The sequence below is a fragment of the Pistacia vera genome, unplaced genomic scaffold (assembly GCF_008641045.1).
Source record: "Pistacia vera cultivar Batoury unplaced genomic scaffold, PisVer_v2 Contig753, whole genome shotgun sequence".
NCBI lineage: Eukaryota > Viridiplantae > Streptophyta > Magnoliopsida > Sapindales > Anacardiaceae > Pistacia > Pistacia vera.
In genome coordinates, this window is record NW_022196616.1 from 8,166 (window position 1) to 30,970 (window position 22,805).

The following is a 22,805-nucleotide window of genomic DNA, read 5'->3' on the forward strand; positions in this document are numbered from 1 at the left end:
AAATGGATCCAATGGCATCAGAATTCATGTAACACATATAATTATTTAAAGTAAAACATGTAACACATATGTGTTAAAGCTTGTAGAGGGTTCATCATGACTTTCTTGTCCTATTGATTTTAACGAATGCTTTTTTAATAATTATTTACTAGTATAGAAAAATATTAAATGTATATAAAGTTTAGAATATTATCACATCTTTAAGATGAAAATTTATATATACAATTTATGTGTATCTTTATTTGGTATTACATATTTTTTAATAAAGAATATAAACGATATAATATAATATACATTTTTAAATTATATTTTTAATAATTTGTCCTTTTTAATTGAGTTGACTTGTTAGGTATGAGAATTATATTCATTTTGTAATATTAGATTACTTAATCATGGATTAGTGGCAGTGGCAGAATTGTATTTAACGTGCCATTCAAGGGCTAGTTTAGTAAAAAAATAAAATCTTATTTATTACTCAATGTAACGACAATAGGAAAAAAAGAAAATGGTCTAATTTTGCTCACCTACCACCAACCAGCTACACCACCACCACCTTCCCCCTTTAATTTTTTTAAAAAAAAAAAAAAAAGAAAAAAAAGAAAAATAAAGATTCAAGTAGTAAGTAAGAAATCGAACACAATAGCTCATGATCTAACTACCATACGCCACGTGACCTCTGTTCCCTCCCTCCAAACTCCCTGCAACCAAACTCTCTCTCTCTATATAAACATTTCATTTGCGCTTTCATTCCTCTCATTCTCTCTGTCCGTCTAGCGATTTATTGACGGCTTTCACGAGGCAGGACTCAGGTTCAGGTACTTGTTGATTCTAACTGAGATCTGCTCTTTGCACTTTCCCTCTCTTTCGCTTCGATTCCAATTCGTGTTCCTTTTGTTTAACTCCAACTCTCGATGCTTCCGATGATCAAATATGATTTGTTTTGTCGTTTACATTACAATTCTCTATATATATATAAATTTATTAGTTTTAGTTTTCAAGTCCATTGCGCACGTTTGACTTTCGTTTTCACCCTGCCGTTTTGTAATTTGTTGTTAGTTGTTAAGATCCGGTTTCGCGACTCTTTCAAGTTAGGTGTGTTTAGATTTGATGCTGTAGATCTACTTCATGTGCTCGAATCACGCTTTTGCTCGTTTCTAACCGTAGAAACTTGACGAAATCGAACTGTATTGGTTGACTGATGCTATGTTTTTACTTTTGAGTTACAGGTTTGTTGAGTGATTAGCAACACCATGGCTACTGGACAGCTATTTTCGAAAACTACACAAGCTTTGTTTTACAACTACAAGCAGCTTCCGATCCAACGGATGCTTGATTTTGATTTCCTATGTGGTATGTTTTAGTTTATGAAATTTTGGAATTGAATTTATTTTTATCGAGGTGAATATAGTAACTGCATTGTTTAAGTTGATGGTGGTGTTTGATTATAATATTGTAATCGGAATTGTCTTTTAGGGAGGGAAACACCATCTGTTGCTGGAATTATAAATCCTGGTTCTGAGGGATTTCAGAAACTGTTTTTTGGTCAAGAAGAAATTGCCATTCCGGTGCATTCAACGTAAGTTTATGGATTTTTCATTGTGTTATTTTGTGATTAATAATTTAGGTGTTAATGTCTTCATGTTAGCAGTAGCATTATTCATTTGTAGTCTCTTTTTGGTTAAGTTTTTGTTAAGTGTATTCAGAAGTAAAAATGTTATTTGTGTAGGGTATTAAGTGAGCTGATTCACATTGATTTAGCTAGGTTGACTGATATGGAGAACTTGTTAGTGTCCAGTGTGAGATTACACTGCCAATAACATATTACCCTTACCTGACATAGTTTATTTAAAATTTTACTTGTTCTTGATGGTGTTGTGAGAACCCCTGTTGTGCTCACAATGAGAGAATGATGGTTGTTCGGTGGTAGCTTGATCAGTATTTAGTTGTGGTACTTAAACACTTTTGGTATGAACATTGTCGAATATCGATACGGTGAGAACACTGAGAAGAAAAATGTTAAGAGTGCTTTAATTGGGTTCTACAGTGAATTGGTAAATGTTACTAACCTAAAGTTTGAAGTATTGCATTATCTGAAGTGAGCATTTAAAAACCATTAGTCAGAAACTTATTATAAGAAACAGTATGGTTGTTTAGTTTGGAAAAAAAAGTTGTATTTTTTCTGGGTGTTGAATTTTCTGACCTGAATTTTTCAAAATTTTGCAGTATTGAAGCGGCTTCTGCTACTCATCCAACCGCTGATGTATTTATAAACTTTGCATCATTTAGAAGGTAAGCATACATTTATTAGTCGATACTGTAGTGTAACTGCTTGGTACTGTTTACATCCATCTTATGTATTAATAAATTTGCAGTGCGGCAGCCTCATCCATGGCTGCTTTGAAGCAGCCAACCATCAGGGTGGTGGCTATAATAGCTGAAGGTGTGCCTGAGGCAGACACCAAGCAATTGATTGCATATGCACGGGCAAACAATAAGGTGAAAATTTTATTTGAAGTTAAAATTGTGCACAAAGTGCTCAAGTGGTTAACTTGCATGTAGAAATTTCCGTTTCCACATAATGGTGCTACTGCAAATAATGATCCTTAATAGTTTATTATTTTTTGTTTAACTTGTATTTAATTTAAAACTGATGGTTTTGCAGGTTGTTATTGGCCCAGCTACCGTTGGAGGAATTCAAGCTGGAGCATTTAAGATAGGTGACACTGCAGGTACCATTGACAATATTATTCAGAGCAAACTCTACAGGCCTGGATCTGTTGGCTTTGTCTCCAAATCTGTATGTACTCATTCCTTAGCCACTCCATATGCTAATATTATACATAGTAGGTTTCCCTTGTCCCTGCACGTAAAAGAACATACTGCCAATAAAGCAACAGAAATATCGTGTGAACTGCAATTTTCAAATTAAATTGAATCATTTAATCTGTAGCTTTATTAATATCTTCTTCTAACAGATTCTAATTAGTACCATAAATTTCCATGTGCCTATTAACTTGGTTCAGTCAAGTATGTAAGAACTTTAAATTTGAAGTTGCTCAACCATGTAACTTTGTTATGTCAGTAGATAGAGTAGCTTTTAATGATTAGCTGGACTATACTTGAAATGAGAGGAAAAAGGAAATTTAGAAAGTCCCCTTTGTAGTTTTTGCATTCTGTTTACCAACTAGCTTAAAAGAACTGGAAATTGCCCTTTTTTTGTATGACTTCAAACACTGATGGTAGATGTCCTTGTAATGAAGCACCATCTAGTCAATAGACTTGTGTAATTGTTAATATATTTGACTTTAAAACAGTTTTTGTTCTACAATTTGAAGTTGTGAGATTGAGGATGTTATTCTTTGGATAGATACCAAGGTGGAGTCTACCCCTTCAATATGCCCTTATTACAATCTGTAATTTTCTCCAGACTTGCACCAAAGTCTAGTCATCTAGGGTTTAATCTTTATAGTTCTTGTGAGTTAATACTTTAATCATTTTGTTCTTGTGAGTCATCTTATGCAGTTGAGTTTGAATAATTCCATATGTTGGAAGCTGTGAAAAAATAATGATTTTTTATTTTTTTGCATTTTTCCTAAAATTGCAGGGAGGCATGTCAAATGAACTATACAATACTATTGCTCGCGTGACAGATGGAATTTATGAAGGTACATCAGCTATTTAGTTATTTATATATCTTTATGCTTGCTTTTACCTGCATATATTTGGGATGGAACATAATTTGGAATATTTTCTGAACTTCTTTAGGTATTGCTATTGGTGGAGATGTCTTTCCTGGCTCAACCCTTTCTGATCATGTTTTGCGGTTTAACAACATCCCACAGGTAAATTACTGTATTTAGTTACTCCCTTGATGTTTTCCTGCTTGGGCATTATACTTTATCAACCTGAAGCAATACACATAAGATTTAGGATGGCATAAACTCTTATTTTCATAATGTCCACCTTCTTATGAAACCAAATTATAAGATTTTGTCCATTTTCCTGCGCTATTGTTTTTTCTCTTACATTTCATGGCTTTTCTTTATTCTCTCTAATCTCTTTTTGTTTGATCAACTTTAGGTTAAGATGATAGTTGTTCTTGGGGAACTTGGAGGGCAAGATGAGTATTCCCTGGTTGAAGCCTTGAAACAGGGAAAAGTGAATAAACCAGTGGTTGCTTGGGTTAGTGGAACTTGTGCACGACTCTTCAAATCAGAAGTACAATTTGGTCATGCTGTAAGTTCTTACTTCAGTTGTCCTGGAACTTTCTTTTATTATTATTTATTTTTTAAATCCTTTTCAACGCAGTAGCTTTCACATCCTTAATCTTCCTTGCAATTGATGAATTCAGGGAGCTAAAAGTGGTGGTGAGCTGGAGTCTGCTCAGGCAAAGAATCAAGCACTGAAGGATGCTGGAGCTGTTGTTCCTACATCATATGAAGCTTTAGAAACTGCAATTAAGGAGACATTTGAGAAATTGGTTAGTCTCAAAGCTGGCAAATTTTCATTAGCCTTCATAACCAGTTTAGTCTCTTATACGGTTGGTTCTCTCTTTAGGTTGAGGCGGGGAAGATTACCCCTGTGAAGGAAGTTAAGCCTCCACAAATCCCTGAGGATCTTAACATTGCAATTAAGAGTGGGAGAGTTCGGGCTCCGACACATATTATTTCGACCATCTCTGATGACAGAGGTACTATTTACATTCATTTTATTTTCTCAAGCTGTGTTTTGGTGATTGAGGGCTTAGATACAGTATTAATTTTTTATATAACAATCTGCAGGTGAGGAGCCATGCTATGCTGGTGTGCCAATGTCTTCCATTGTAGAACAAGGTTATGGGGTGGGTGATGTTATCTCTCTTTTGTGGTTCAAGCGCAGCCTTCCCCGTTACTGTACCAAATTTATTGAGGTAGGTTTCTTGTGCTGATATGTTGATGAATTTATAGTCTATAGCTGGTATTTGTTGAAAGTTGTATCTTATTTAGCTTTTTCTCCCCCTTTTCTTCTTTTTCTGAATAAACACATGCTAACAATGCATTTGAACTTGGTCAGATATGTATCATGTTGTGTGCTGATCATGGTCCCTGCGTCTCCGGTGCTCACAACACTATTGTGACAGCAAGAGCCGGAAAGGATCTTGTTTCCAGCCTTGTCTCAGGTAAATAGTAGCTGTTAGGTTCTCTCATCTTCTAAAACAGTTCATAGTTAAAGTTGTTTCGTCAAAACTAATTATACAATGAAAAACTAAATATGAGCTTCTGAAACAGGTTTGCTCACAATTGGTCCCCGATTTGGTGGTGCCATTGATGATGCTGCTAGGTATTTCAAGGATGCTTATGACAGGGTAAGATTTAGTGGAACTTACTTGGTAGGATTACTTAATGTTCTTCTTCTTCCCCACTCCCCTTCAAACTTACAAATTTAAACCAAACCCATCCAACCTCAGTGTGAGGGGACTTTGATCTAAGATGTCTTACTCGCTAAGCTGGCTGGTACCCACATGATGTTTTTGTTTGATTGCTTGGATGATTTCTAGACACTGAAATGTTATCCACTGGTTGTCATTTCAGGGTCTTACAGCATATGAGTTTGTTGAAAGTATGAAAAAGAAGGGCATTCGTGTGCCAGGAATTGGGCACAGGTATTGAGATCTCTAAAATCATCAAATTTTAACATTTGAAATTTATGCTTTAGTTGCACCAGTACAAATCTGTGTTGATGTACTTATGTTTGCTTCTTGTAAAAAAAGGATTAAGAGAGGAGATAACAGAGACAAAAGAGTGGAGTTGCTACAACTATTTGCACGCACAAACTTCCCTTCCGTGAAGTACATGGAATATGCAGTTCAAGTTGAAACATACACTCTTTCAAAGGCAAATAACCTGGTTCTTAATGTAGATGGTGCAATTGGGTCCCTTTTCTTGGATCTCCTTGCTGGCAGCGGAATGTTCACCAAGCAAGAGATTGATGAGATTATTGAGATTGGCTATCTGAATGGACTCTTTGTACTGGCACGTTCAATTGGTTTGATTGGGTAAGTTAAATTACACGTCAGATTTTTCTTATCTAAAGTCTAAACCCTTTTGGGCCATGCTTGTCTGCTCATTAGTGTACAGTTAATCTTTCATATTGTCACATCAACAGTCGGAGCTTGGGGCTTCTGATCTAACAGCCTTTGTAACCACTGACAATTCCCATCTCAGATTAGATGCTGTGGGGATAATGATAGAGATATGACTAACCTGCGACAAAATGTCTGCAGTTCCATATTTTGTGGGTATCTCTATTGTTATGGTATAATACTTGGCTGTGATGATCAGAGGACTTTTGCTCTTAATTAGATGTTGTCCTGCATATTCACTGATAAAGATGGACTTATCCGCAACGGTAGAATGCAGTTCCATATTTTTTGGGGTATATTAATATGGGGAAATACTTGGTTGTGATATTGAGTTCAAAAGGGTGGGTCAGAGTAAAGAGATCATGAAGAGTAAGAGCACCATGTGCTCTCTGTATCCTCTTTGAATTGAATTTCATACATCTAACTGATTGCTTCTTGTTTGAAACTTCAGGCATACCTTTGACCAGAAGAGATTGAAACAGCCTCTATACCGTCACCCATGGGAGGATGTTCTCTACACCAAGTAATACAGTCACCATCATTTGGCCATGGCCACGCCTTCTGCTTTCGGAAAGCAAATTTATTATCAAGGTTGCGATTTGCTGGGATTATTATTATCATTCAGTTGTAGACTAGTGTTTGTACTGAGAATCACAGAGGCCGAGTGCCTTCATTTTGTAAGTTGTATCTGCAAGTTCATTAAGATAGAACTCCAGATGATGATTTATTGAACAAACTGAAAATTTCCATAAAAGAATATGTGGTTTCTGGTTTTCACCACAGTAATAACAGAGTTGACATTTGTTGTATCAGAAGAATCTCTCCTTTTTGGACTGTTGAATGGTACCAAAATTTCACAGCTGTCTAGTATTATGATATGGTAAGTTTCATTCCCGTATACAGAGCCTGCACTAATTTTTGAATAGGGGAATCAAAATAAAAGAAAATAAATGCAATGGTGAATGAATTGATGGAATCTACTTTTTCAAAATGATGATCAAGTTCACGTGGGTGCACGATGGTCGAGACGCTTATGTCGATGGTGTGGCAACTGGAAAATGATAAGCATTGTTGAAAGCAATGGGACATCAATTTTTTTTTCTTTCTTCTTGTGATCATGAATGCATCTTAACTTATCTTTTGAAATCCTAAAATTAATTGTAAAATAAACTCTTAAGTGATTATCTCTATTAATAATCGAAAAAAATCAAATTTAACATCTTTTAAATAATACATTTAAGAGTCATTATCATTCTTACTCTGATGGGTGATTAGGTCTTAGGGCATCATTCTTTCTTTTGCATAATTTGCATCCCAGTCCATTTGTCCACACTTTTATCTTCTTTTTCCTATTCGGTTGCCTTGCCGCTTAGAACATTTAATAAAACTCTTTATTATAAAAAATTACCTATAAAAATAAGGATTTAACATATTCTTTATCATTTAAATATAAATTAAAAAGTTTTTACTCTCTATCATAATTTTAATTAATAAATTACAAGTTTTTATATATTTTATTTATTAATTTTCTCTTCCATTAAGTCTTTTTCTTGAAAATAAAAAGTCTATTTTATTAAATTTAAAGAGTCTATTAAATTTAAATAAAAATTTTGTCTATCATATTTAGAAATTAATAAAACTATTTTTTATTCATACTAAAGATACTTTTTTTTTAAAATAAAGAATAATAAAGGATGTACTCTTATCAGTATCAGTAAGTGAAATAAACAATCAATCCCTATCTACTATATCTATAAAGCTTAATTAGTGAGTACTATAATAAAATTAGGGGGAATAAAATCTAAAAAAAGGAGTTAAAGAATAGCGACATAGTTAGAAATGGAGCTGGTCCACAGTTGGTTAACAAGTAGTGCAAACAAAGGAGGGGTGTGTACGATGTTGGTCCATCTTGGGATTGGGTGTATTATTATAATTATATTCTTTGCGAAACCCAGAAGTTGTAAAGTTCAAAGAACAAGGAGAAAAAAAATCTGGTCTGCCATGGCCCAATTACAAAACCACATGCCGTCCAATCAAATTCCTCTATGCTCATTTCCCACCACCGTAGCTATCTCGATACCCACAAAAAATTCCAGCACAGAAAATATAAAGAAAAGAAAAAAATCAAACAAATAAAACCCCACAAAGGAACCTTTATTGTTTTTTGTCTTTCACCGGCTAGCTCCTCTCTTTCCCTTCCAAAAGGGGGTATCAAATTATCAATAAACATTCACTGTGTAACTTCATTTTAACCTTCTTTTGATCCGTTCAAGACACGAAATCTCTCAAATTTTCCGTTTTTAGAGTGAAAACAGTTTCAAAATTCTCTCTTTTCATGTGGGTAGTTTAGTTCCAAAACAACAGGTTGAGTTACAAGACAAGCGAGTGAGTTTAGTTTAGTTTGTTTGCGAAAAAAAACAGTGGACATTTGAATGGCTTCTAGTAGTAAAGCAGGAAATTCTCAAAAGCAACAAGCACAATCTTCAGGTACGAGCAACATAAGGCCCCGTCATAACACCGCGACAGACTCTGTGACTGTGAGCAAAGCCATTGCTCAGTACACTGTTGACGCTAGGCTACATGCAGTTTTTGAACAATCTGGGGAGTCAGGTAAGTCCTTTGATTATTCACAGTCTGTTAGAACCACAAGCCAATCTGTTCCAGAGCAACAAATCAGTGCTTATTTGTCAAAAATTCAAAGGGGTGGACATATCCAACCCTTTGGTTGTATGATAGCCGTCGATGAACCCTCCTTTAGAGTCATAGCTTATAGTGAAAACGCCGGTGAAATGTTAGGTTTGACTCCTCAATCAGTGCCTAATCTTGAAAAGCAAGAGATTTTAACAATTGGGACTGATGTACGGACGCTCTTCACTCCATCAAGTTCTGTTTTACTTGAGAAAGCCTTTGGTGCGAGGGAAATTACGTTGTTGAACCCGGTTTGGATTCATTCTAAGAATTCGGGGACGCCCTTTTACGCGATTTTGCATAGGATTGATGTAGGGATAGTTATTGATTTAGAGCCTGCGAGGACAGAGGATCCTGCTCTCTCTATTGCAGGAGCTGTGCAGTCTCAGAAATTGGCTGTGCGCGCGATTTCGCAATTGCAGTCACTTCCTGGGGGAGATGTTAAACTGTTATGTGATACTGTTGTTGAGAGTGTGAGACACCTAACAGGGTATGATAGGGTTATGGTGTATAAATTTCATGAGGATGAGCATGGTGAGGTTGTGGCTGAGAGTAAAAGGCCTGATTTAGAGCCTTATATTGGGTTGCATTATCCAGCTATGGATATTCCTCAGGCATCACGGTTTCTGTTTAAGCAGAATAGGGTTAGGATGATTGTTGATTGTCATGCTTCCCCACTTTGCGTGATTCAGGATGAAGCGCTTATGCAACCTTTGTGTTTGGTTGGTTCAACACTTAGGGCACCTCATGGTTGTCACTCTCAGTATATGGCTAATATGGGATCAATTGCCTCGTTGGCCATGGCGGTTATTATTAATGGAAACGATGAGGAAGCTATTGGTGGAAGGAACTCGACCAGGCTTTGGGGTTTGGTTGTTTGCCATCATACTTCTGCTCGGTGCATTCCATTTCCACTCCGTTATGCCTGCGAATTCCTGATGCAAGCTTTTGGACTCCAATTGAATATGGAATTGCATTTGGCATCTCAGTTGTCTGAGAAACATGTTCTGAGGACCCAAACTCTATTGTGTGATATGCTTCTTCGTGATTCTCCAACTGGCATTGTTACTCAGAGTCCTAGTATAATGGACCTTGTCAAGTGTGATGGGGCAGCACTCTATTACCAAGGGAAGTACTACCGTCTAGGTGTGACCCCGACTGAAGCCCAGATAAAGGATATTGTGGATTGGTTGTTGACTTCTCATGGAGATTCAACTGGTTTGAGCACAGACAGTTTGTCTGATGCAGGGTACCCCAAGGCAGCCACACTTGGAGATGCAGTTTGTGGGATGGCTGTTGCTTATATCACCAAAAGGGATTTTCTATTCTGGTTCCGGTCCCATACAGCAAAAGAAATCAAATGGGGTGGTGCTAAGCATCACCCTGAGGACAAGGATGATGGACAAAGGATGCATCCACGTTCTTCATTCAAGAAATTTTTGGAAGTGGTGAAGAGCCGCAGTTTGCCATGGGAAAATGCTGAAATGGATGCAATTCACTCTCTGCAGCTGATTTTGCGAGACTCATTTAGAGACGCTGAAGCAAGCAATTCTAAGGCTGTTGTAAATGCACAGCTTGGGGATCTAGAGTTGCAAGGAATGGATGAACTCAGTTCAGTTGCCAGGGAAATGGTTAGGTTGATAGAGACTGCTACTGCTCCCATATTTGCTGTTGATGTCAATGGCCTCATTAATGGGTGGAATGCGAAGGTTGCAGAGTTGACTGGCTTACCAGTTGAGGAAGCAATGGGGAAGTCCTTGGTTCATGATCTTGTTTTTAAGGAATATGAAGAAGCTGTTGACAATCTTCTGCATCGTGCGTTAAGAGGTAGTCCTTTATTTGATGACTTCATTCTTGCCTATTCAAAGGGTTTATTAAATGTGTTTTGACATCCTGTGGAAATGCAATAGTTCCATTCCATCATTATACTTGTCAAACAAGTATACTGGAAAAATAGCATTGCAAGACAAAGAATTCTTGCCTAAAATCAGTGGCAAAAATGATAAATGAAATTCTGAGGTATCAATTTTCACATCCTAAAAGTACATCTATGCATCATCAAATCATTTGAAATTGATTCAGTTCAAATGCTATGTAATGCATATAGTGCCAGTTTCGCTTGCACGGGTTGTCCCAATGTCTTCTGAGTGAAAAAAAAAAAAAAAAAAAAAAAGATTAGGTAGTGCCTTAGACATTCTTTGCATTTAGTAACTCCTCAAAAAAGAAAAAAATAAAAAAAAGTAAGAAAGCAATATATTACATTTTTTGACTCTTCAACCCTGAAAAGTAAAGAATAAATATTCAAACCTCATTAAGTCATTGAGTGTTTACCATTAAATGCAAACTGCTCATGTTTTCAGTGATATTCGGATAGGTATGAGCTAACTCAGTGACTGCAAAATAATTAGATGGAACAAGACAATGGTGCCTTCTTGTCTCCTTCACGTCATATTCATGGCTAAAATAAGAGTCTCCTTGTTCATAGGTTAGATGGTGACAGTTTTATTATCAGTATTGGTTAGTGGATAACTGATCAGAATTTTTGCGACTATACTATCGGCTTTTGAAGCTGTCTTGATTTTTGGTAGCATAGTGAATGTTCTATCACTTAAGTTTAATTAGTTCAGGTGAGGAAGACAAGAATGTAGAGATGAAATTGAGGACATTTGGCTCGGAAAATTATAAGAAAGCTGTCTTTGTGGTGGTCAATGCTTGCTCTAGCAAGGATTACACAGATAGCATTGTTGGAGTTTGCTTTGTTGGCCAGGATGTTACGGGTCAGAAAGTGGTGATGGACAAATTTATTAACATACAAGGTGATTACAAGGGCATTGTTCACAGTCCCAATCCTTTGATCCCTCCCATATTTGCTTCAGATGAAAACACATGCTGCCTGGAATGGAACACTGCCATGGAAAAGCTCACTGGGTGGCCTCGGGGGGAGATAATTGGGAAGATGTTGGATGGGGAAGTTTTTGGCAGTTGCTGTCAGCTCAAGGGTCCAGATGCTTTGACAAAGTTCATGATTGTCTTGCACAATGCATTTGGAGGACAGGACACAGACAAGTTTCCTTTTGCCTTCTTTGATCGGAATGGGAAATATGTGCAAGCCCTTTTGACAGCCAACAAAAGGGTAAATATGGAAGGCCAGAATGTAGGAGCTTTCTGCTTCTTGCAAATTGCTAGTCCTGAATTGCAGCAGGCTCTGAAAGTCCAGAGGCAGCAGGAGAAGCAATGCTTTACTAGGTTAAAAGAGTTGGCTTACATTTGCCAGGAAATAAAGAATCCCTTAAGTGGTATACGCTTTACTAACTCCCTTTTGGAGGCTACAGACTTGACTGAAGATCAGAAGCAGTTCCTTGAGACTAGTGCTGCTTGTGAGAAGCAGATGTCAAAGATCATAAAGGATGTAGACCTGGAAAGCATTGAAGATGGGTAAGATCACCCCTCCCACCTACGGATTTTTGATGCATGAGTGATTTAACATGTTAGTAGTATACTGAATTCTTTGAATTCTTTGAACTGTGTTATTGCTAATGTTGTCTTCATTTGGGTTTTGGCATTTATTGCTTTTTTTGTCTTCCTATATGATAGTAAAACTTTATTGGCCATAAAAGAGTAACAGAATGACTATTTGTAGTCACTAAGACCTTTGACTTAACCTGTTAAAACCTTTAGGCTTTATTCTCTGCTACCAAAAGTCATTTGCCTAGCTAGACAACTTTGTAAGCTTCCTATGACCTACAGATTTTTTATGGTTATCATATTGCTTGCTTTTACTGTTCCGTGTACTTAAGTTCAAAACACTTCTAAGGGTACGAAATCTTATAAACCATGTCATTTATGTGCCTGATGATTTTAGAATTCCAATCACATTCTCTCATCTTAATACTGATGATTTTGAAAGGGTCTAAAATTCTGGAACTGGGGGAGTATAATATTGTTTCACTGTGCTTTGACTGCATGTATGAAATTTACTAATAATGGTGTCATCAATTTATATGCACCTTAGTTTAGTTTTTGGGCACTGCTATGTGGTTATTTGCTGGTTATATGTTTGTTGAAACAATAAGGTCTACTGTCTTTTAACAGTATATATGCTGCTCTTGCGTGAAACCTTCAATATGTAACTTACTAGTGTGGATTGTAGCACTTAGCATAATGTGATAGTTATGTGATAGTTTCAACAATTTCTTTATGTTTTCTTGGATGTTCATTTGTTTCCACTGTATTAACTATTATTTTGGCAATGAGAAAGACAATCTCATTTTATATTTGCTTTTCGAGTTAGTTCATTGGAGCTTGAGAAGTCTGAGTTCTTACTTGGGAGTGTCATAAATGCTGTTGTTAGCCAAGTAATGTTGTTACTGAGAGAAAGAAGCTTACAATTGATTCGGGATATTCCAGAAGAAATCAAAACTCTGGCTGTTTGTGGTGATCAGGCAAGAATTCAACAGGTTTTAGCTGATTTTTTGCTTAATATGGTTCGGTGTGCTCCACCAACGGAAGGCTGGGTAGAGATTCATGTTCGTCCGACGTTAAAGCAAATTTCTGAGGGACTAACAATTCTGCATGCTGAATTCAGGTATGTTGGTCTCATTTTCGTTTTATATCATTTGTGGTTAATTATTATTTTGTTCTAAACAGAGAAAAAGAGATCACTGCCAATATGTGATTATTGTTATTGCTATTATTATTTTTAAATAAAGCTTTTGTAAACTCCTTTCATTTTAAACTTGAGCCGTGATGTTCTTTATGAGTCTGTGATAGCTTTAATAAAAGTTTTTTGTGTAATACTATGGTCTACAGACCTAGATTGCTTTAGTCTAACTATACTTTATTATTGTAATTCTTGCTTTTTGAATTAATTTTTATCTGGTCAATGTTTTTGCTTGAACACCTATACATGATGGCTGTTTTGTAAAGCATGCGGTACCCTAAAAAGTGGTTTACTTTCCATTCAAGGGGGACCAAATCATTAACTTGCTCTATTTTTGCATAGAATTTTTATTACACGTTAGATTTTTCAGTACAATAATGCCTCTACAATTATACAAAACAAAAGAAAAAGTATTAGTTGTGTGATTTATATGATTTTGAATTATTGATCTTTTATTTGTTAGATTGTTTGTGGGAACACGTTATATTATTCTATCATGATCAATTGCAGCGATATGGAGAACACTTTTATTTTCTTTAATTGTATGTAAAGCAGGTCCTGTTGAGTTCTTTGTTACTTATTGACTGATATACGCATTTATTTTTTATCAAGGCTGGTATGCCCTGGTGAAGGTCTTCCTGCAGAGCTGGTTCAAGACATGTTCCATACCAGCCGATGGATGACTCAGGAGGGCCTGGGGCTGAGCATGTGCAGGAAGATTTTAAAGCTCATGAACGGTGAAGTCCAATATATCAGAGAGTCTGAAAAATCCTATTTCTCAATTGTCCTTGAACTTCCACTGTCTCGGAGAGGATCAAAAAGCGTTGTTGACTAGATTATTCCCATGAGACGCTCGAAATTTGGATCTTTCTCAAACTTAACTTGAGATGCTTATTCTGGTATATACTCAAGAGTATGTATTGCATAACCCAGTTACACGGTCTACTTAGCCACCTGATTCAACTAATGCTTGTCAATAAATGTAGGAATTTTGGTTACCAGCTCAGTAAAGTTGTTTGTGCTTGCTATTTTCTGATAATGGGCTAAACCAATATCCTCTGTGCCACTGACCTCCCAGCTGGAGTTGAGGTTACCACGAGGGTATTGGTTCAGTTGAGATTGTTGTTAAGGTTACCATAATGTGAAGTCTTTACCGACTTACAGTTGGACTTATTTACATCTTTCCCGGTCGAAAGCTTGTATTCTAGATATATGACAATGAATTATATCAAATTTCCATGATAAATGTAACATATTATTCGGGGTTACTGGCAGAACGCTAGTCTTCAGGATTACTCTCAGAATGAGAATACACTAAAACTGCAAATTTGCTCTGATAATCACTCTTATTTTGTCTACTGCCTGATGGGTACATATGGAATGTTTTATAACTTGGGATCCTGCAAACTGAGCTAGCAAAGGCCCGACGCTATTGCAGGGGGGGGTGATTTGGTTGACCTATTGGGCTAGCAAACGAAAACCCTTTTTAAACAGTTGAACAACAAGTCCACAACTTAGACAAATAGAAAAGTAGTTGAAGATTTGAGCTACAAAAATGTCAACATGCTATGTAATTAATCTTTACGTAAACTACCTCTAGGTAGTTTGGTGATTTTCTTAGATGTATTACTGAAAAAGTTTTAAGTTTGAATCTCCGTTATTACTAATAAAGGGTCTCTACTGGAGACTTATCTGACTGTTAACTTTAGGATCCCAAGAGACTAGTTGAGATGCGCACAAATTAACTTATAAGAAAAAAAAAAAAAAAAAAATCTTATGTAAGCAGTGGACTGATGCATTTGCAGTTTATCTTATGTAAGCAGCCTAACAAATGTTCTGTAAACATGCTGGCTTTAGCTGTCTGATGGGGATTTTGATTATTCACATCATCAACTAGACTGGTCAAATAAATAAAGAGTTGTAGAATGTTGGGTGGATTGGAGATAAGGATGCAAGCAAAGCAGTGGAGCTTGGAAGTTTCTGTTTCATAGTAAATAAAAACTTTTTTGACATTAAAGAACAATCATTCTGTTTCTATTTTTAGTCATCAATTATTATTCTTCGATAAAGAGCAAGTGAACCACAAGGTCTTTCATGCCGCCCACCATCCCCTTTTGTGGCCTTTGTCCCCATCTCTCTGCGTGCACGCCCTCAATAATGCTGTGCACTTAAACAAGAGAAACTTTGCCTCTTGCTTTCAAGTCCCCAAGGCCAAGATTAAAAGAATGGAACTTGAATATAAACTTTGAATTGTAAATCCTTCGGTGATTACTCTTATTAGCTACTGAGAAAAATCGAACTCAAAACGTTTTGAGTAATACATTCAAGAATCTTTATCGTTTCACCAAATGATTAAGAGGGAGTTAATTTATACCAACAATGGGGTCTACAAAATGACACAACATACAAGCAAGTCCAATGAATATGAGCATTTTGTAAATAAAAAGTAATCCAAGCATGAAGCTAACCTAAATTAATTAATTAATTAAACCCCATTATTAAATTTAAAAATCTAAACGACGACTTTGCAATTTGCATGAACTAAAAAGGTGAGTGGAAGTATCAAAAATGTAGGTGGACATAACACAACAACTCTTAAAGGTGCCCCAAAATAGGCGGGCTTTTAGTTGAAAGGGAAAAGTCATGACAAAAAAAAAAAAAAAAAAAAAAGAAAAGAAAATTCACTCTACGCGCCAAGTGGTTTGGACCTTAGTTGGAAACCAGCACAACAATAGGCCTCAAATCGCCACGCGATTTGATGGCGCGTGAGTGAAATAAGTTTGGTCTGTCGTATAAATAAAAATAAACAAGGTCTAAATAGTAAGATTCAATTGATAATGATCAGATAGAAGAGGAGAGAGAGAAAAAAAAAAAAAAAAAAAAACAAACCGCCCAAAACAGAGAGAGACTGTAAGAGAATAAGCAAAGGCCACTAGCCAGACGAGAAAGGAGTTGAAAAAGTGATTTTTATTTTTATTTATTTTATTTTATTAAGTAAATAAACAGCTTCTGGCTCTCAAACACTTGCTTTCTTTTTCTATTGTTTTTCTGAGTAAATTGACCACACACAAAGAGATAGATAGAGTTTCTAGAGCTTCAAGGATAATAATAATAAAGGGGTATCTTTCAAGAAGAGTGTTGATGAATTCAGTTGTTTATAATTTTCGTTGATTTTGCTTATAGTAATAATAATGGACGCCAATACTCCGCCAGCTGAGGAGCTTCTCAAGAAGATTCAAGAACTTGAAGCGGGCCATGCCCACTTGAAGCAGGAGATGTCCAAGCTTAAAGATTCTAAATCCGACACTAGCCCGCACCAGCGTTCACATTCGGTCTCGCCTCGCCGCTCAAGATTGGGAGCTTCTCCGAGAAGAAAAGAACCCGCTACTGTATGGAAGAATTCGGCGTCGTTTCGGCATTCTTCACCGTTGCAACGAGAGAGCAGAAGTGGTGAGAGTGGTGGCGCCAGCGCCGGCGGTAGTAGTGGTGGTGGTGGTGGTGGTCCGGCGTTTGTGAATTTTACTGATAGACAGTATTTGAATATATTGCAGTCTATGGGGCAATCTGTTCACATATCTGATCTTGATGGTCGTATCATTTATTGGTGAGTAATTAGTTCAGCTAAGTGTTTTTTATTTTTTTTTCTTTGGGATGATTTTAGTTACTAAAAATCTTGAGCTTTCTTTGATTAAATTGAAAAAAAAGAAATCTGTTGTGTGTTAATTTATTTAATAGTTAGGTTATTTGGAAATGGTTGATTATGCAGGAACCGGTCAGCTGAAAACCTTTATGGTTACTCAGCTGCTGAAGCTCTAGGTCATAATGCCATTGAGCTTCTGTCAGATCCTCGGGACTTTGATGTGGCACATAATATGGTTCATCGGGTTACTATGGGGGAGAGGTGGACGGGACAATTTCCTGTGAAGAATAAAACGGGGGAGAGGTTTTTGGCTGTTGTTACCAATACTCCATTCTATGATGATGATGGTACTTTGGTTGGGATTATTTGTGTGTCCAGTGATTCTCGACCGTTCCTAGAAACTAGGGTCGCAATGTTGGGAGCTAAAAATTCAGAGCCAGATTCGAGTTTTGGTCGTCCTAGAAATAGTGTTACAGCTAAACTTGGCCTTGATTCTCAACAGCCTCTGCAAGCTGCAATTGCTTCGAAAATATCAAATTTGGTTAGTGTTTTGGTTTTGATAGTTGTGTGAGTTATTTATAAGTGGCATGCTTAAATTGCAAAATAATGAATGCAGGCAACTAAGGTGAGCAACAAAGTTAAGTCAAAGATTCGGACGGGAGAAAATCTCATGGACCGTGAAGGTGGAAGTGGAGATAGTCATCTGTCAGATCATGGGTTCTTTGATGCAGGTCTTTCTGATCATAGGGAGGATGCTAATTCAAGTGGTGCTAGCACGCCTAGAGGAGATATACCTCCATCTCCTTTTGGTGTATTTACTCCTGTTGATGAGAGGTCCCCTCTTAAGCCTTTTAGAGATTCTGGTGATGAGGGTGAAGGAAAACCTACAATCCAAAAGATTATTACAAATAAGGCAGAACAATGGATGGGTAAGAAAGGCCTATCATGGCCATGGAAAGGAAATGAGAGCGAAATTTCAGAGCCAAAGTCCGGTCGTTTTTCTTGGCCCTGGACACAAAATGATCAAGAAAGTGAATTGATACAGCAGAAGAGTCCTTCTGGTACAAAATCCGAAAGCCACATGAGTGAAGGTTATAAGCCTTCAAATAATGAGGCCTCGGGATCCTGGTCCTCATCTGTTAACGTTAACAGCACAAGCAGTGCTAGCAGCTGTGGAAGTACCAGCAGTAGTGCTGTAAATAAGGTGGACTTGGACAATGACTGCTTAGATTATGAAATCTTGTGGGAAGACTTGACAATTGGAGAGCAGATTGGGCAAGGTAATCATCTTTCAAGTGAAGGGAAACTTTTATCTTAATTAATTCTGGTAAGGCTTGACAAGAATGACAGGAATGTCAATTTCATTAAGTGGAACCGCTTATTTACTCTTAATTTCCTAGAATATGCTCATGTTGGTATCATAAATTTTTGTCAAAGGCTAATTACCGATTAGCTGCAACAGTGTTTGTATTTTGATGTATTGCCATGTAAATGTAGTTTCGCTTGGCTATGTATGAGTCTGATATAAATTTGACATTTTCCCCTTGTCTCTGCAGGTTCTTGCGGTACAGTGTACCATGGTCTGTGGTATGGATCAGTATGTTCTATTGCTCTTCTTTTAATAAATTAAATTTTTGGAGGATGCATAAATTGAATATATTGTCCTCGTTGCTTTCTTTGAGATGAGATATTTAAGTGTTATCATTACATATCCATTAAATTGTGGCACAAATTAACCAAAATATATGGTCTGTACATGTGCAGTATAGTGGGACTCTGCTTTTTTATTCATTGGAAACAAATGATTTAGGTGTTGCGCTTATGCTGTTGCTTAAACTTAATGTATTTTTGAAATAAGAACAGTAGTCTTATGTCAGTGATAGGAATGTCTTATGGAAAATCACACTATCACAATTAGAATATTCATGCTAATTATGTATAATATAGCTATATTTATGTTACAGCAGGATGTCGCCATCAAGGTATTCTCCAAGCAAGAATATTCAGATGATGTGATACATTCCTTTAGACAAGAGGTGCGCTTTCCTATCATATAATCATTTATCATATCATTGTTAAGTTACTTATGTTCTTAGGATTTTTTCTTGTGATAAAAACAAACCAAGAAAAGTCAAGCCTTTCCCTGACAGCTTAATGAGCTCCATTGTAATTTTATCTTGCTCATGTACATAGACAGACAAACATCTTTTGTTCCTCCCATAGTACTGAGAATGATTTAAGCAACTTAAAGAAGTTTGTTCGGTTACAACCCTGTAATCTAGAGAAATACTTGTAGCATATACTTTTTGTTGGATTTTAGTTCATAACTGTATGCAAGATCTATGGAACTCTGTTGTACTTTAATCTTGCTGTCTGATTGTTTCATGTGTTTTCAAATAGCATTTTGTTGAACTTTGTTATAATTGAGGTTTATTTATTTCTTCATATCACATTTGTAACTACTAGTTTCACTGATAAAAATATATTTACAGGTTCTTTTTAGATTGCTGTATACTATTTTTGGTTGTTTAGATTCTCTTTTTAGATATTGCTGTATGCTATTTTTGGTTATTTACAATCGGTTCTCTTTTAAATTAGTTTATAGCTATCACAGTATGCAAATTTCTTTCTCTTGATTTTGTTATTATTAATTTTAGAGGCTAATCTGATGTTGCGGAATGGTTGTATATGAAGGTATCTCTGATGAAAAGACTTAGACATCCAAACATTCTGCTCTTTATGGGAGCTGTGACTTCACCTCAGCGTCTCTGCATTGTTACAGAGTTTCTTCCACGGTTCATTCTCAACTTCCTTCATGAAAATTCTTTACAAGCACTCTTCTGAAATACTTTACCCACGCCTCGTCCATACTAAGATACCTAATATTTCTGTTGAGTTAATTTTCTTGATTTTGAATTCTTAATTTCTAGTGTACTTCTTGGCCCGAAGGACATCCCTTAAGACTATGTTTTTCTGGTGCAGGGGAAGTTTGTTTCGCTTGCTTCAAAGGAACACTGCTAAACTCGATTGGAGACGACGTGTGCTTATGGCTTTAGATATAGTGAGTATTAAGTAATTCTCAAAAATATTTATATATTTATTTTTTAATTATGATCAGTTTATTTTGTGTATAGTGGTGCGATATGTTTATTGCATTTCTTTTGAGTCATTGCTTTCACTTTTGTCGTCCTCTTTTGTGTTGCCGTAGACATTCTTTGGAAGTTTTTCTTGGTGTGGCCTGATATTAGTAACTTGTGTTTGTGTAGCTTGATTGTATTCCTCTTGGGGTAACTCATGATTTCTAATGTTGCGAAATTCATTGCAGGCACGGGGCGTGAGTTATCTTCATCATTGCACCCCCCCAATCATCCATCGTGATTTGAAGTCTTCAAATCTTCTAGTTGATAAACATTGGACTGTGAAGGTCTGGCATTGGTTTCTGAATTTTTGATAAAACCATTTTTTTGTTTCTTCTCATTGCGTTTATTTGTATTTTGAATAAGTAAAAGTGTAATCTACTTTTCATCTGAAACAGGTTGGTGATTTTGGTCTGTCACGACTCAAGCATGAGACATATCTCACCACCAAGACTGGGAAGGGAACGGTAAGTTATTTGGACACAACTGTCCTCTTCATTGGTTAATTTCATTCTTATAAGTCTATTTCTTCTTTTACAAGGCTGCATTGGAGTTTAAGTCAGTTAACCGTCAATCTAATCAGCTCACTTTGCTCCTATTTTGTAGCCTCAATGGATGGCGCCAGAAGTTCTCCGTAATGAACCGTCCGATGAGAAGTAAGTTATTCTTTAAGCTGGATATTTAAGTATTGTCCCTTCTCATACTTGATCTTCATTTCTACTTAATTGCCAAACTTAATGAATTTATGTTTTTGCTGTTTGAAAACTCAGGTCTGATGTATACAGCTTTGGAGTGATATTGTGGGAGCTTGCCACTGAGAAGATCCCTTGGGATAATCTCAATTCCATGCAGGTATAGTAATCATTTGGAAAATTATAAAGACAGACATCCTGAAAGTAATATACTGTGTCATACTTTCACAATGAGATGCATTCTACAGTCTTCGAAAGGAGACATCAAGTTGTTCAAGGAGGAATTTTCTTGATGGCAACCAGTTTTTTTTATTTTTTTTAAACAACAATGTGTATTGGATATTATATATATGAAGTTATGAACTACTTGTTTAGCATACTTGCAGGTGATTGGAGCTGTAGGATTCATGAACCAACGATTAGAGATCCCAAAAGATGTGGATCCGCAGTGGGCTTCCATAATTGAGAGCTGCTGGCACAGGTGCTTATTTATGATTCTTACTTTGTTTGCTTTTCATATCTATAGCCTTATCTAGCACCAGAGAATCAGAGATCCCCCACTCTAAACAGCCTTCCCCAATAAAACAATGTGAGACCATTGTCTTAGTTGTTGATGAAGATTCTTGAAAATATTGGTAGATTAATTAATTGAGGTACATATGCGCCTTGTTTTCTGGATATGAATCATGCCAGGCCCACCAAATATACTGCTGTGATATTTTTGTGATGATTAATTATATTGCTTAGATTCTCCAGTTCCATTGCCCTTAATAGGGATTTTCTTGGCTGTTGCAAATTCCTAGTAGTTAGGAACTTAGAACTAGATTTTCATTAGTCGATTTGTTGATATGTTTGACAATTTTGATGTTTTGAGGTACACATAGAATGCTTTTGGGTTTGATTTTGGCTTCACGGTTGATTCTCATTAGATATTTATCTTTTGGATTCCCATTATACTAGTGATGAAGGAATTTGGGATGTGTATGGTAGGTCAATGGAGTTATTGTTAATTGTAACATCATCATTTTTCAATGTTTAATTACATATAATGGTATTTCTTTTCCTTAATAGTTCCCTTGAGTAGAACATTTACAAAATTCTGTTATTGATAACATGCTGATCAACTTTGTTGAAACAGCGATCCTCAGCGCCGGCCATCATTCCAGGAACTGCTGGATAGACTTCGAGATGTGCAGAGAAAATTTATTATCCAATTCCAGGCATCCCGGTCAGCGGTAGGAGATAGCACGCAGAAGGAATTATAGTTTATAGACCCAGTTCCCATGTTTCAGTTCCATTGCCTTCAACCACAGTATTGCTAATTGGAAGCATCATCACTATTTTTCAAAAAAATTTGCATTTCTTCGCTGGTGAAAAACAGATGGCTACCACATATTACCACTAAAAAGCTTCTGCATTGGCACAACCATGAAGCACAAAGCTCAAGCTGCCAGATAAAAAGAAAACAAAAAGTTAAAAAGGGGCTGTTGCTGACATGTGAGCTGTATAATTTTTGTGGTGATTGCTTGGTTGTGCAATGCATGCAATGTTTTATTTTTATACTGGCATGATAAAAATCTTGACAAAATCTGTCAGTGGAGCTTTGTGAAATGGAGTCATGTCTGGTGAAAGCCTGTCACCCATTTGTGGTTTTGATTAGAGAATGTCAGTACCCGGTTAGAAAGAACAAAGTTGTACAGAAAACATAATTCCCATTGGAGTACATAGAGAGTGAAGTGATATTATTATTAATATTTGCATTTTTTATTTATTAAAGTGGTAATGATGTTGGATTTGCTTTAACTTGTGGGTTTCCAGCTCAGAGTCAGAGGTGGGTGATGTCTAACGTCAGCTTAAGGATGGATGG

General features: G+C 36.5%; 3 protein-coding genes across 4 annotated transcripts; all 3 read left to right on the top strand.

The window, feature by feature from the left end:
- Positions 1-666: 666 nt before the first annotated feature.
- LOC116115775 (ATP-citrate synthase beta chain protein 2) lies at positions 667-6,936 on the top strand. The gene is made up of 17 exons (XM_031401907.1): positions 667-815; positions 1,227-1,350; positions 1,474-1,576; positions 2,224-2,289; positions 2,373-2,496; positions 2,663-2,797; positions 3,605-3,665; positions 3,766-3,842; positions 4,081-4,236; positions 4,352-4,480; positions 4,558-4,690; positions 4,782-4,909; positions 5,053-5,158; positions 5,268-5,344; positions 5,571-5,641; positions 5,750-6,034; positions 6,573-6,936. The coding sequence occupies exons 2-17, from the start codon at positions 1,251-1,253 to the stop codon at positions 6,646-6,648; spliced, it is 1,827 nt and encodes a 608-aa protein (XP_031257767.1). The 5' UTR covers positions 667-815; positions 1,227-1,250; the 3' UTR covers positions 6,649-6,936.
- Positions 6,937-8,301: 1,365 nt separating this feature from the next.
- Positions 8,302-14,771, top strand: LOC116115773 (phytochrome B). The gene is made up of 4 exons (XM_031401905.1): positions 8,302-10,636; positions 11,437-12,244; positions 13,101-13,394; positions 14,082-14,771. Exons 1-4 carry the CDS (start codon positions 8,554-8,556, stop codon positions 14,302-14,304), a joined length of 3,408 nt encoding a protein of 1,135 aa, XP_031257765.1. The 5' UTR covers positions 8,302-8,553; the 3' UTR covers positions 14,305-14,771.
- A 1,694-nt stretch (positions 14,772-16,465) lies between these two features.
- On the top strand, positions 16,466-22,735 carry LOC116115765 (serine/threonine-protein kinase BCK1/SLK1/SSP31-like). 2 transcript variants are annotated; one of them, XM_031401896.1, is made up of 13 exons: positions 16,466-17,073; positions 17,236-17,650; positions 17,726-18,389; positions 18,666-18,706; positions 19,074-19,145; positions 19,804-19,904; positions 20,092-20,170; positions 20,435-20,533; positions 20,645-20,713; positions 20,853-20,902; positions 21,017-21,098; positions 21,325-21,419; positions 22,077-22,735. In XM_031401896.1, exons 1-13 carry the CDS (start codon positions 16,661-16,663, stop codon positions 22,201-22,203), a joined length of 2,307 nt encoding a protein of 768 aa, XP_031257756.1. In that variant the 5' UTR covers positions 16,466-16,660; the 3' UTR covers positions 22,204-22,735. The 2 variants fall into 2 exon arrangements, with proteins under 2 accessions (XP_031257756.1, XP_031257757.1); XM_031401897.1 differs by having other exon boundaries at positions 19,077-19,145.
- The last annotated feature ends 70 nt before the right edge of the window (positions 22,736-22,805 follow it).

Excerpts from the sequence above, each read along its gene's own strand:
- LOC116115773 (XM_031401905.1), top strand. The coding sequence starts at position 8,554 with ATGGCTTCTAGTAGTAAAGCAGGAAATTCTCAAAAGCAACAAGCACAA. Across the intron at positions 10,637-11,436 it reads TCTGCATCGTGCGTTAAGAG|GTGAGGAAGACAAGAATGTA; the intron begins GTAGTCCTTTAT and ends TAATTAGTTCAG. Across the intron at positions 12,245-13,100 it reads CTGGAAAGCATTGAAGATGG|TTCATTGGAGCTTGAGAAGT; the intron begins GTAAGATCACCC and ends TTTTCGAGTTAG.
- LOC116115775 (XM_031401907.1), top strand. The coding sequence starts at position 1,251 with ATGGCTACTGGACAGCTATTTTCGAAAACTACACAAGCTTTGTTTTAC. Across the intron at positions 1,577-2,223 it reads GCCATTCCGGTGCATTCAAC|TATTGAAGCGGCTTCTGCTA; the intron begins GTAAGTTTATGG and ends AAAATTTTGCAG. Across the intron at positions 5,642-5,749 it reads GTGCCAGGAATTGGGCACAG|GATTAAGAGAGGAGATAACA; the intron begins GTATTGAGATCT and ends TTGTAAAAAAAG.
- LOC116115765 (XM_031401896.1), top strand. The coding sequence starts at position 16,661 with ATGGACGCCAATACTCCGCCAGCTGAGGAGCTTCTCAAGAAGATTCAA. Across the intron at positions 20,171-20,434 it reads TGCTTATGGCTTTAGATATA|GCACGGGGCGTGAGTTATCT; the intron begins GTGAGTATTAAG and ends AATTCATTGCAG. Across the intron at positions 21,420-22,076 it reads ATTGAGAGCTGCTGGCACAG|CGATCCTCAGCGCCGGCCAT; the intron begins GTGCTTATTTAT and ends TTGTTGAAACAG.